The sequence below is a fragment of the Hyaena hyaena genome, unplaced genomic scaffold, assembly GCF_003009895.1.
Source record: "Hyaena hyaena isolate Hyena2069 unplaced genomic scaffold, ASM300989v1 scaffold_548, whole genome shotgun sequence".
Classification (NCBI taxonomy): domain Eukaryota; kingdom Metazoa; phylum Chordata; class Mammalia; order Carnivora; family Hyaenidae; genus Hyaena; species Hyaena hyaena.
In genome coordinates, this window is record NW_024081181.1 from 59,828 (window position 1) to 74,036 (window position 14,209).

At 50.0% G+C, this 14,209-nt stretch overlaps 1 protein-coding gene across 1 annotated transcript in view; it reads left to right on the plus strand.

Annotated features, from left to right (window-relative positions):
• Positions 1-2,493: 2,493 nt before the first annotated feature.
• UBE3C (ubiquitin protein ligase E3C) overlaps positions 2,494-14,209 on the plus strand; it is a 113,576-nt gene continuing 101,860 nt past the window's right edge. The window contains exon 1 of the mRNA XM_039255853.1: positions 2,494-2,940. Within this exon, the coding sequence (XP_039111784.1) occupies positions 2,875-2,940 (66 nt within the window). The 5' untranslated portion in view covers positions 2,494-2,874. The remainder of the gene's footprint in view (positions 2,941-14,209) is intronic.

Sequence of the window (14,209 nt, forward strand, 5' to 3'; positions counted from 1 at the left end):
CTCTCTCTGCCCCTCCCTTGCTTGTGCTCTTTCTCTGCTTCTCAAAAATAAACATTAAAAATATATTTTTAAAAATATTTTGCAGGTAGCTGTGTAACAGATATGTGATATTAACCTACCTCTTTCCACTGCTTTTTGGTAACCATAGATTTAATGCACAAATATTTGGGGGGCTATTACATGACACTACACTAGGCCCCCAAGTGACCTAACTGGCCCCTTTGCTCTCAAAGAGGTTCAGTCTAGAAGAGAAAGTAGGACCGCTCACAAGAAGGTACCGGAATCATGTGTCTCAGGCACCAGGTCCTGGGCTCAGCACAGATGCTGGGGATCTTTCCGGTCCAGTTTATCCTCGAAAATTATTGTTAAATTTTGTAGGGTGATAATGATATGATGTTTTAAAAGTCGCCCCTCCTCCTTAAGAGATACATACTGACATATTTACAGATGAAATTTTGTCTGGAATGCGCTTCACAATAATGGGGAGAGTGGTTAATGGATGGGGAATGAATCACACGGGTGGCCATGAGGTGACGCTCACTGGTGACGGAGAACAGGAACTGTTTATACCACTTTGTACTCTGCAGTAGGCGTGACATTTTCTACTTAAAATGTATTTTTTAAAAAGTGTTCTGGGGCGCCTGGGTGGCTTAGTCGGTTAAGCGCCCGACTTTCGCTTAGGTCATGATCTCGCGGTTCGTGGGTTCGAGCCCCGCGTCGGGCTCTGTGCTGACTGCCGGCTCAGAGCCTGGAGCCTGTTTCAGATTCTGTCTGTCTGTCTGTCTCTCTCTCTCAGATTCTGTCTCTCTCTCAGATTCTGTCTCTCTCTCTCTCTGACCCTCTCTTGCTCATGCTCTCTCTCTCTCAGAAATGAATAAAACATTAAAAAATTTTTTTAAAAAAATAAAAGAAGTTGTTGACTTTAGTATAACCCAGGAGGGGCGCCTGGGTGGCTTAGTCGGTTAAGAGTCCAACTTAAGCTCAGGTCATGATCTAGCGGTTCGAGGGTTAGAGCCCCGCGTCGGGCTCTGTGCTGACTGCCAGCTCAGAGCCTGGAGCCTGCTTCAGTCTGTGACTCCCTCTCTCTCTGACCCTCCCCTGCTCGCGCTGTCTCTCTCTCTCCTAGAAATAAAAAAAAATTAAAAAAAATTGTTCAGGGGCGCCTGGGTGGCTCAATCGGTTGAGCATCCGACTCTTGATTTTGGCCCAGGTCCTGATCCCAGCATCGGGCTCTGCGCTGAGCGTGGAGCCTGCTTCGGACTCTCTCAAAAATAAAAAAAAAAGTGAAAAGTCCTTGAAAGTCTCTCAGAGGACGCACATTTCGACAGGCCGTGTTTCCCTCCGGCGCGGGGCAGGGCCCGAGCCCGGCGGGCAGCAGCGGCGCGGCCTCGGCCGGGCCCCCGCCGCCCTGCGCGCTCTCGCCAACCGGAACACACGAGAGACACCCAGCGGGTGGAGGCCCCAACCAGGGTGGCGCTGGGCGGCCGGGCTTGGTGGCCGCGTCGCCGGGCTGGTCGGCGCCTCGCTCCCGGCCAGGCTCGGAGGACGTTACCCTCGCCGGCGGCGCACAGCCGATGTCACCAGCGCTTCCGATTTTCGCTCCGCTGACGGGTTAAACCAAAAACGGATGTTTTGTTTCCAAAACCCAGAACATTTCAAGTGGTAAAAGCTGAATCTTTGTGATGCACCAGGGATTTCCGACGGAGTCGCTGGTAAACGGTGAGCGCCCTTGCGGCGGCCTCCGACCCTCACTCAGCACAAACGCACACCGCGCGGTGACCTCGTTCGCGCTGCGCGTCTCAAGCCGATATCGAAGCCCGTTCGTGGGTCGTGACGCGCACCGAGCGCTCTGCAGCCCGCGTCAACATGAACCCCACATTCCACGGTCATGGTAACACTGGCTTGCGGCGTTTCGGCTTCGTTCGTGTTACAGCATTAGATTTACTCTACGGATGTGGTCATAGACTCGCGAAGGCGACAGGTGAATACGTGTACGTACGTGTACACACGGCACGTGCGGGGTACGTACTTACACGGATGCGTACACACGCACGAAGGACGCGCGTGACCTTGGTCACCCCCTGAAACGTGTGCACGCTGCATGGGCTTTAAACATCCCACGAAGCCGACCGTGTCGGGGTCACATCGGTCAAGGCCGGCCTCAGACCGAACGCCAGCGGCCGCCTCCCGGCAAGGCGCACAGGCACCAGCGCGGCGCGCGGACGCCCCCCGCCCCCTGCACCTGCCCCGGGAGCGCTTCCGGCGTGGGACCCCTCGGCGCGGCTCCGGCGGCCCCGCCCCTGCGCGCCCGGCCGCAGAGACAGGTCACCGCGGGGCCTTCCCACGCTCCAGCGCACCAGCGACGGGCGCGCGCACGCTGCCGGGCTCCGGAGAGCGCCGCGGCGTCGGCGTCGGGCGCGCGCGCGCTGGCGGCGGGTCCGGGAAACGCCGCGGCGTCGGCGTCGGGCGCGCGCGCGCTGGCGGGGCCGCGCACGCCAGCCCCGGCCGGCGGCCATCTTTCCTCCCGGCGGCTGCTCCCGGTGCAAGTGCGGGGTCCGCGGCCCTGCCGGCGCCCTCGGCCTCGGCCGGACCAGTGGGGAGGCGTGGATGAGGGGGGAGGTGAGGAGGAGCCGCCCTCCCAGAGTCGCCGCCTCCCCCGCCCGAGGGCAGGCCGGGCGGGCAGAGCCCCCAGGGCGGGCTCGGGGTCGCTCCCCGCGGCGGTGTAGTCCCCCCCGCAGGAGACCCCTCCTCTCAGGAGACCCCTCCCCGCGGGAGACCCCTCCCCGTAGGAGGCCCCTCCCCCCGGGAGCCCGCCCCGCCCGCCCCTCAGCTCTCAGGGTCGGGGGCTCCTCCCAGATGGGATAAGCTGTAAAGATGTTTAGTTTCGAAGGGGATTTCAAAACGAGGCCCAAGGTGTCCCTCGGAGGCGCCAGTAGGAAGGTAAGAGCGGCCTGTGCGTCTGCGGCGTCCCGGCCTCCGGGGCGAGCGGCCTGCGTCGGGGGTCCGGGCCCCCGGGGGCCGCGGGGCCGGCCCGCTGCGCGGCCACCTGCTTCCGACGCTCTGGCGCGGCCGGGGTGGGGAAGGGGCGTTGCGGGTCGCGGACGCTGCGAGGGTGCTGCAGGCGGGCCGCCCTCCGAATTCCGGTGGTGACACGGCTCGGGCAAGGACGTCGCGTTTCTTTCCGATGCGCTGTCACCCTTGACTCCTGGTAGTGGCCGCTTTCGGCACCCGCGTACGGGCGGCTCCTGCGGTAGGAAGCGGACGGGACGCGTCCGTGCTGCCAGCGACCCCGGATCTCCGGGCGCAGCTCCTCGCCGCCACGTGTGGGGTGCGAGGCCGTGCGGACTCTCCTTCGCCCACTTTCTGGAAGCGGCGCTGGGGACGCTCTGGGACCGTTGGTCGTAGCGTTCTTGTCATTGTTTAGAACCGGGGCGCAGGCGCCGGCCGCCCCGCTGCCCCTGGTGACCCGCGCCTGCTGGCCCGGCGGAACTGCTGACGGATAGTTAGGTGCCGGCGCTGCTTCGCCCTCGGTTCCACCATTTCTCCTCGGCTTCCCCGTCCCTTTTCTGTGTGTTTGGGTTTTAAAGGTTCAAAATAAAAGTGTGGCCTCCATGCTTGAAGTGTTTGAAGAGTTTAAGTGAATTGAATTAGTTGATAGTTTACTAAAAAATTTTAGAAATATCTTTTATTTTTTACTTTATTTGTTTATTTTTAAGTATTTTTAATGTTTATTGGGGGGAAGAGTTGGGGGGGGAGAGAGAGAGAGAGAGAGAGAATGAGTCAATCCCAAGCAGGCTCCGCCCTGTCAGCACAGAGCCCAGCACCCCGGGGCTTGATCTCACCAACTGTGAGATAATGACCTGAGCCTAAATCAGGAGTGGGACGCTTGATGACGGAGCCACCCAGGCGCCCCTAAAATGTCTTTTAAATACTTTGCGTACTGTTTTTGTTTCTTGGAGTATAGTGTGTATGTTACACTTAAATAGGTGGGTTGGCACATAACCCTAAATCCAAGTCAAATCTCACGGTTTGTGAGTTCAAGCCCCGAGTCGGCTCTTCCCTGACAGCTCAGAGCCTGGAGCTGCTTCAGATTCTGTCTTCTGCTCTCTCTGCCCCTCCCCTGCTCACGCTCTGTCTCTCTCTCTCTCTCTAAAAAATGTGTAAACATTAAAAAAGATTTCAAAACCACATAAAGAAAATTGTGCTCTGGGGCATGTGTATGATGGCCTCCTAGGGTGGAGGAAGGAGACCCAGTAAGCATTTGGTAGAAAGTGTGCTGGTGATTCTCAGGCTGTGAGTTCTGCATGGCCCTGATTGGTTGACGGGGGCTGGCTGCAGAGGTAGGTGTTAGAACCAGGCACTGTGTACCTGTGGCGGGGCTGGCAGGGGTGACATTCGGTGGCCTGGGCTTTCATGGAAATACAGGTGAGATGGAGGAGGGTAGAAGAGGCCTTGGGGAACCTCAGGACCAGACCTGGCGCACAGTGAGGTGGAAGCTACCAGACCTGGCGCACAGGTGAGGCGGAGAGCACATGGGTGGTCGTACATACACAGCAAGCTGGTGGCAGGTCACCACCTCACAATCCGTGTCACTTTTCTGCGGGGACCTTATTTCTCTTACAGACAGGCGTGCCCCAGTGCCCTGCCCCTGACTTCTCAACCACCAACACAGCTCCAGCCCGAGGAAGGTGCCTATCTAGTGGTCAGGATCTCGGGGGGTGGGGGTGGGGGGGACATTGCACATCCTGCTTCTTAGCTGTACAAAACCTTTTTCTTTTTTTTAATGTTTTATATATTTCTGAGAGAGGGAGAGACAGCGTGAGCAGAGGAGGGTCAGAGAGAGAGGGAGACACAGAATTGGAAACAGGCTCCAGGCTCTGAGCTGGCAGTCAGCACAGAGCCCGACGCGGGGCTCGAACCCACGAACCGTGAGATCATGGCCTGAGTCGAAGTCAGATGCTTAACCAACTGAGCCACCCAGGTGCCCCAAACCATTTCCTTTTTGATTGGGGTACAGATTAGACGTCAAATGTGTGTGTCTTAGGTCATATCCCTAGAAGGGCTTGAGGAGGGGACTCGGTGCAAGTGGACTGGAGGAGGGAAAAGGAGAGGGCAGGGGAATGGTCTTGCTTGGAGTCTGTCTCAGGCCCACGGACAACTCAGGAGCATGGCCGGCATCCCAGGGCTGCTCCCGTCTTGAGTTAAGGGCCCTAGAATTCTGTAAGCCTCCCGTATCAGGTGGTCATTGGCTGCAGGCTGCCCCTGGTGTGCGGGCGGGACTGTGGCACTGCCGGCCCCTCTGCTGAGGGCAGTCACGCCGAGGGTAGCAGTTAGGAGCCTGCAGCAGGTGACACATGGCTGCTGGGGGATGGGTGGGTGCACGGGCCTGGAATCTGGGTGGGGAATCAAGGTTCAGCTTGAAGGACTGTTACGTCCGCCTGCACCCTTGTGCCCACCCCCACCCCCATCACATAGCATTCCCAGCATTCCACAGGCTCTGTCCTGCCCCTTCCCTTCAGTGTCCCTTCTCCCAAAGAGCAGTGCTGTTCGATCTCTGTTACTGTAGACGAGTTTTGCTTGTTGAACTTGGTGTGAGTGGAGTCACATACAGTTTGTTCCTGTTTTCTGGATTTGGCTTCTTTGGGTCCGCATTCTGTCTGAGAGGGGGAATCCATTCCTCCTCTACCCTGTAGCTGATGCATTCTGTTCTCATGGGTGTGTCTCACGTTGCTGGTGTGCACGTGCACTCACGTGCTGGGGTCTGCTCACACGTGGGCCTTGTTCTGGTGCATGCACCTGCGGTGTGTGAGGCGCCGGTGGCCTTGCTTCCTTGTCAGCATTCGTTATCAGTCCTCTTAATTTTGGCAATTCTGGTGGCTACATAGTTTCATTGTGGTTTTCATTTTGTTTCCTGGCAACTAATTGTATTGAGCACCTACAAATGTGTATTTTCCTTAATTCTGTTTGGTTACAATGTAATTTTTTCCCCTCATTTAAAAAACAAAAGGTTATAATGGTCTTTCTTTAATGTATTAAATTATTTGTCATTTTCTCTCCTTTCTTGGGCTCAGTAGAAAACTGAATATTGCCACCTTTTAAACACATCCTTTTTTCCCCCAAGTTAAATGAATATTGTAGTGGCTATTTGTAAAGGCTCTGGGTAGCGTGTGAAACATTATAAGGGAAAGTCCACGCCATCCTTATACTCTTGTTGGAGGGACAAGACTTCAACAATTAGAAGGTAACTAACTATCGTTACAGTAACTATTGTGGTAACGCAGTTCTTACATTCAGGAATCCTGCTGGGGCTGGGAGTTGGCTGGGGGTTGGTCTCCAAGGATGGATAGAATTAGGGTTGGTGGCAAACAAGAAGGGTATTCTGGGTGGGTGGAAGGGGATACATGGAGTGCGTACACTGGATTCCACTGATTCTAAGTCACACAGGTTCCTAATTTTTACTATTTCTTTTTTTTAAATATTTTTATTTATTTCTAGGAGAGAGAGAGAGAGAGACAGCGTGAGCAGGGGAGGGTCAGAGAGAGAGGGAGTCACAGACTCTGAAATAGGCTCCAGGCTCTGAGCTGGCAGTCAGCACAGAGCCCGACGCGGGGTTCGAACTCACGAACCACAAGATCATGACCTAAGCGAAAGTCGAACGCTTAACCGACTAAGCCACCCAGGCGCCCCTAATTTTTACTATTTCTGAAGCCAGGATACATCTTGGTGGCATGACCTAGTTAGTGCGGTATTTTTTCCCTTTCTTGTAGCACACAGAAGAATATTTTAGGGGCCATTTAATCACAAGTATAGAAATCCACTGAAAATAACTTAGTAGGGGGAAAAATGTATGGGAGGAATATGATGGTATCTCAAAGAATGTAAGGACGAACATAATCCAGATACCAAGTCATCAGGACCGAGGTGGTTACTCGGTTTTTCTCCCTGAGCGGCGCTGTCTCCTCCATTCTTGCCTCCCTGCTGACTGGCTTTCTCCCTTTTTCTTGCACATGATCTTGGCAGTGTATGATTTCGTAGTTTAGGTGTCCAACTGGGCAGCTGGATCTCAATTTCATTTCTTGGGAGAGGAAATCTGATTGGTCTGGGTCACCTTTCCACCTGATGAGCTGAGTCTGGGATGAGGGTTGGAGTCTTTGGTACACAGAGAGCAGTGTGGATGTGTGAGTTTAGGGAGTGGATTCTCCCAGAGGGGAGTGGTTGCTGAATGGAATGTCTAGGTTCCTGTGGACATAGATGGAGATGTGGAATAGGCTGTTGATCGTACCTGTGTGAAGTGCGGGAGAAGTCTGGGCCAGACAAGCAGATTTGGTAGTGACCAGCAGATAGATGACTCAGAAAGTGCCTTGGGAGACGGCCTGGAGTTTGGGATAGGGGGTGGCTTGTGGGGTACTGTAGCATCTAATAAGTGAGGAGAATACTTAAGAAAGAATCACCCCTGGGGTACGGCGGAGTGGGGGAGGGTGGGGGAGGAGACGGGACCACGGTGCCAAGGGCCGCAGGGGTGCACTGAGGAAGTCCTAACGAGCAGGCAGGCCTGGGCGACTTCATGGGGAAAATACTCCAGGGTGGCTGGGTTGGAAGTTAGATTGCAGCACTTCAGGGAGTGAACGGGAAGTCTAAAAGTGGCTAGATGGGTTTTTTTTTTTTTTTTTTTTTTAGGTTTAGTTGTTTTGAGAGAGAGAGAGATGCACACGTGGGCAGGGGACGGGCGGACAGGGAGAGAGAATCCCAAGCAGGATCCATGCTGTCAGGGCAGAGCCTGATGCGGGGCTCGATCTCACAAGCGTGAGATCATGATCTGAGCTGAAATCAAGAGTCAAGATGCTCAGGGGCGCCTGGGTGGCTTAGTCGGTTAAGCGTCCGACTTTCGCTTAGGTCATGATCTCGCAGTTCGTGGGTTCGAGCCCCGCGTCGGGCTCTGTGCTGACTGCCAGCTCAGAGCCTGGAGCCTGTTTCAGTCTGTGACTCCCTCTCTCTCTGACCCTCCCCTGCTCACGCTGTCTCTCTCTCTCTCCTAGAAATAAATAAAAAAAACATTAAAAAAAAATTTAAAAAAAAAAAGAGTCAAGATGCTCAACTGACGGAGCTGCCCAGGCGCCTGTAAAGTGTTTAATTTTATAAGAAACTGCAGAAGTGTCCTGCACCGTGGCTGCCCCAGTTTGGCTTCCCACCAGCAGTGAAGGAGAGGTCCTGTTGCCCCACATCCTCTCCAGCATCTGTTGTCATCAGTGATCGATTCGGTCACCGTAAGAGGAGGCGGTGATGTTCTCATGGTTTTACTTTGCGCCTCCCTGATGACGCGTGGTGGTGTGCAGCGCCTTTTCTCACGCTCATTTGCCGTCTGTGTGTTCCCTTCCGCCCGCTTTTACATTAGGTGCTTTTCTTATTGTTAGTTTTCAAGAGTTCTTTGTACACATTTCTTCTGTATTTGTATATATTTTGGAAATACACAAGTTCTTTTTCAATGTGTCTTTTGCGATTGTTTTCTCCCAGTTTCTTCTAGCTTGTGCTTGTTTTTCTCATTCTCTTAACTGTCTTTTCCCAAGCAGAAGTTTGTGATTCTAATGAAGTCCAGTTTTATCAATATTTTCTTTCATGGGTTATGCTTCTGATGTTGTGTCTAAAAAATGACTGCCAAGGACAGGGTCACTTAGCTTTTATAAAATGTTACCTTCTAGTAGTTTTATAGTTTTGTATTTTACATTTAGGTCTGTGATCCATGTGGGGTTAATTTTTATGAAAGATCTAGTTGTTTGCTTTTGTTTTTATTGATTGATTTTTTTTGCATGGATCTCCAGTGGCTCCACCCTGATTTGTGGAAAAGCTGTCCTTCCTTCATTGATCTGTTTGTTTTGTTTTGTTTTTTACCAACATCACACTGTCTTGATTTCTGTAGCATTATAGTAAGCCTTGGAGTTGGATAGTGCCACCACTTTGTTCTTTTTCTTCAGCATCATGTTGGGTATTCTGGGATTTTGGTTGTTCCTGTGTTCAGTCTGTAGATCAAGTTAGGAAGAGCGGATATTCACAATGTTGAGTCTTCCTATCCAACATGGAGTATCTCCAGGGTTTATTTCTTTGATTCCAATTCATCAGACTTTGATAGTTTTCCTTATGTAAACCTTATATTTTCCTTATGTAAAACTTATGTTTTCCTTATGTTAGACCTAAGTATTTCATTTTTCTGGACCTAATGTAATGGCACTTTTTAATTTCAAATTCTAGCTGTTCATTACTGGTCTAAAGGAAAGCAGTGGACTTGTGATTTGTATTTACCCTTAGCTCAGCGCCCAGCAACCAGTTTCCTACTCTCTGTTTCCAGACATTTGACTTTCTTAAAATTTTAAAAATTTTTTTATGTGTCTACATTCCACATATAAGTGAGCTGATACAGTATTTGTCTTTGGCTTATTTCACTGAGCACGATGTCCTCAAGGCCCTCCCATGTTGTCACAGATGGCAGGATTTTCATCTTTCTCGTGGCTGAATCATATTCCATCGTGTACTATTTGCCACATCTTTATCCATTCATCTGTCGACGTACATTTCGATTGTTTCCATATCTCGGTTGTTGTGAGTAATGCTGTAGTGAATATGAAGGTGCAGATAGCTCTTTGAGATCCTGTTTTTATTTTCTTTGGTTGTTATACACCCAGAAGTGGGATTGCTGGATCATAAGGTAGTTCTGTTTTTAATTTTTTGAGAAACCTCCATACTGTTTTCCATAGTGGAAGTGATGTTTGGGGTTTTGTTTTTAATCAGTTTTTTGGAATTGTCTACGTAGATGATTTTGTCATCTGTGATCAAAGACAGTTTTCTTTTTCTCTTCCTGATTTGTCTACCTGTTGTTTCCATTTCTTACTGCATTCTGAATTAGCCCAGACTTTCAGGAATGTTAAATCAGTGGTGTGGAGGGAGCACCCTTGCCTTGCCCCTGATCTTAGTGGGAAAGTTTCTAGTTTCTCGCCATTACGTTTGATGGTTTGATGTTAACTGCGGATACTCTGTGGATGCTGTTTGTCAAAGTGAGGAAGTTCCCTTCTATGTCTAGTTTACTGAGTTTTTATCATGAGTGGGTGTTGGATTTTGTCAAATGCTTTTCTGCAGCTACCAATGTGGTCATGTGATTTTTCTTTAATCAGTTGATGTGGTGGTTACACTACATGATTTTTTAATGCTGAACCGGCCTTGCTGACCTGTGATAGCTCCCACCTGGCTGGGATCTGAATTTCTTTTTATACATTGTTGGATTCTGTTTGACAATATTTTGTTGAGGATTTTTTCATCTATGTTCATAAAAGATATTGGTCTTTGATATTACTTCTTGTGATATTTTTGTCTTGTTTTGGTATTAGGGGAATACTGGGCTCATACAGTGAGTTATTACACACTAGAGCCTACCAAAGCCAACTACTGCAGTTTTAATTTTCCTCTTTGTTAGGTTCAGACTGTTGGGTTTTTTTTTTCCTTGTGTGTTGATTTTGAGAGAGACAGAGCAAGCGGGTGAGGAGCAGAGACGGGGATAGAGGATTGGAAGCAGGCTCTGTGCTGACAGCAGAGAGCCTGATGCAGGGCTCGAACTCAGGAACTGTGAGTCAGCCACTCAACTGACTGAGCTACCCAGGCGCCTCAGGTTTAGACTGCTCTTAAGATTATAGAACTCTGATTGACTGGCTTTATAAAACTGCTGTCTGTTCTGCAATTGAAGATCTTACCTCAAATCTTTCAACTTAAAAAAAAAAACAACCCATGCTATTTTGTTTTAAAAAGCTGGCACTTGGTATATGTGTTGTCATGCCTACGCTGTGTTCGTTGCGGTGGAAAATAAAACTTTCTTGTAGATCTGGCAGGAAGTGAGGTAAAAATACTCTAGGTCAGATTTGAAGATGCTAATGTTCTGTCAGGCTGGCCTCACACACCACTGTTGCAGCCAGCAGTGCCCAGTCTCTGCCGCGGATGTAATTGCCGGTAGCCTTCCCACCGGAGACCAGACCTGATGTCCCTGTTGCAGAGAAGGTCCGGGAGTCACGGTCTGGGTCTTAGGGAGATCACGCAGAAGAGAAGGCCTGAGACTGTTTGTCTAATTCTCTTTGTGCTACTTGTCATCAGGGCCTGGGGTGAGGCCCCTCCGGTACCCCTGCAGGGCTTCCGGTGGCCTGGCCGCCGGGCTCGCGCTGTGGGGGCCCTGCGCCGCCTCCGCCCTGGGAGCGAGCGCCTCCTCGGATCCGGCCCCAGCCCCTGCCCGCCTCGGCTCGCAGGCCGGTGTTCGGGGCTGTGCGCGTAGCTGCCAGCTCGGTCTCTTAACTCAGGTAATAGACGGGAAGTCTCAGTGGGCTGCGGAAGAGCCTCAGAAGAGCTCATCGCAGAAGCAGTCGGGAGTTTTCTTGTGTGACTTTCCCTTTCTTCTCAGAACATTTTAGAACGCAGGCGGCGGGGGTGTGGAGCGCGGCCTGGCGGTGTGTGATACGCCGTCAGCAGCGGCTGGCCACGCGTCGTCGTGCCTGCCCCGGCCCTTCACGCCCACTGCTTGTCACCATCGAGGCAGGAGCAGGGACTGCTGCCGTCCGGTCCGCCACCTTCCGTGCCACCTACCGGGGCCGCGGCGGAAACGCCTGCTGGCGGCGGCGGTCTCGCTTGAGGGCGTCCACCGCTGGGCAGGTGGGGGAGCAGGTCCCGCACGCGCTGAGAGGCGTCTCTAACGAAATGCTGCTGCTTTTTGAGTTAATTTTCCTTTCAGTGAAGTTTACTGCTCCAGCGTTTTTGAGGGACATCAGTAAACTCTGGCGTGTGGGCGAGCAGCACAAGTCCCGTCACATCTTTACTGCAAAACGTGAAGTTGTAACAAGCATGACGGGCACCTGAAAAAATGTTTATCTCCATCACCAACTGCAGTTTCATCGCGTATCTTTTCTGGGCTTCTCTTTTCCACATCTTGTAATATCACAGTCCTAATTCTTGTTGATCAGAAAGTCAGACTGAATGACCTCTAATCTTCCCTTGCTCTAGCAATGCTTCCATTTCCAGTCTCTAGTCAGGGGCCTTTAAAACGATGTTAACTTTTTTTTTAATTGAAAAAATTTGTAAGAAATGAGGTCCATCTAAAGACCCCTGATCCCCCCACTGTTACCAGTGTCCCCGGTGTCCTTCCTTTTCGGAACGAGCCTAACCCTGAACCTTCGCCCTCGCCTTCTCAGCAGTAGTGAGCGAGCGCACAGGGCTCCGGGCGCTGTGTCTCAGTGACGGGGCCGCAGCCGCGCCTGCAGATCGCCGCCCAGTTCGTCTCCTGGCGCGCGGGGTGCCACGCGGCTGGTGCCCCGTGAGGCTTTCAGACTCTGTTGTAATGGGATTTAAACTGTTGCACTTTGCTTTGGATCCTTTAGTTTTTAAAGTGAGCTCTTTTCTGATTATGAAATAACGTTTACTACAGAATATTTAATATATGCTGCAATAGGTAAAGAAAAATTACTTCTTTGGAACTCTACCCTACATTTACAAATAAAACACTGTTAATATGCGGGTAAATCTCCTTCCAGTCTTTTCCTACATATTTTTTGAATTAGGAATCATTTTGCACATTCTATTTTATAAATATATTTAGCACTTAATTACTCTGATGCACCTTTAAATATTTTTTCCTTGTACATGAAGTTAGTTTCTCTTATATTTTCATAGAGGTTCATAGGAAAGCCCATAAATTGTAGGTTGTGCATTATTCACAAATAATACTTTTGCTAACTTTTAACATTTTAATTAACTCAAAAGGAAGTGTTTCACTTGACTGTTCTTTGAGTTGTGTAAAACCGTTCTTATGGTAGTGCATGAGAGTGGGAAAATACCAACTTAAAACAGGTGTGAAACTGATTATTTTATTTACACTGTTAAATGGAGTAATTGCTAATGGAAAATAACCCGAATAGTGAAACAGTGGAAACTTCATAATTGTTTTAAAAAATTAAGATATTAGTAAGCATGCTGAAGTTCTTTTTATAAATGGTTAGCAGTCCATCTGAGCATTTGGCTTATGGAAATTATGTTATATAAATATACTTTGGGGGCACCTGGGCAGCTCAGTTGGTTAAGCATCCAACTTTGACTCGGGTCATGATCTCACAGTCCGTGAGTTCGAGCCCTGCATCGGCCTCTGTGCTGATAACTCAGAGCCTGGAGCCTGCTTTGGATTCTGTGTCTCCCTCTCTCTCTGCCCCTCCCTCACACACTCTCTCAAAAATTAATAAACATTAAAAAAAATAAATGTACTTTGACTTCCACTCAGATTTTTGACTGTAAATTTTTAAATCTGTTAATGAAATATAATTTAAACTATATATGACTTATTTTTTTAAAAACTTCATTTTGTTACAACTAAGCGTATTTTCAAAAAACAAAAAACTTTTTTTCCTATTTAAAAACAGCTTTGTTAATGGTAGTTTTGAAGTTTGACCATATTTAATTCTCAGAGGAGACAAGATAATGTGTCTAAAGCTCAAAGCTCAAAGGGAGAAGTTAGCTGTAATTCACTTTAGTTTCCATATTGAGGAAAAGGTGTCACAGCTGTGGAGGGAAGATCAGCGTTGAAAGGAACGTGGGTGCCGGCCTGCTGAGTCCTTCCAGCAACGCTTGATGAGTGTGTTCTGTGAAACTGCTGTACAGCCGCTGCTGAGAACCCCCTGCCTTTCCTAGGTGTGGAACTGACGAGGCAAACGATGTTTCCAGGATGCGGGTACTAACGTGGAGCCGTCACAGTCTCTGTGTCCTTTTTGCTGGTGCTTCATTGTTCTCTTTCTCCCACCACTTTGCGACACATTTATTCTTGGTTATGCTGAGCTATTTTTAAAAATGTATGTTGTCTTGGGGCGCCCGGGTGGCTCAGTCGGGTAAACATCCGACTTCGGCTCAGGTCGTGATCTCACGGTTCGTGGCTTCAAGCCCCGCGTCAGGCTCTGTGCTGACAGCTCAGAGCCTGGAGCTGCTTCAGATTCTGTGTCTCCCTGCCCCTCCCCTGCTCACTCTGTCTCTCTCTTTCTCTCAGACACAAATAAAACATTTTTTTTAAAATTTAAAAAATAAAAATGTATGTTGTCTTATGGCTTCATTAGGTTATTACAAAGATGAGAACGTATTACATGGGCCTGGATAATAATTCAAGCAGTGGAAAATAAAGACGCAGAGTAGAGTGACCCAGGTCCCCCCA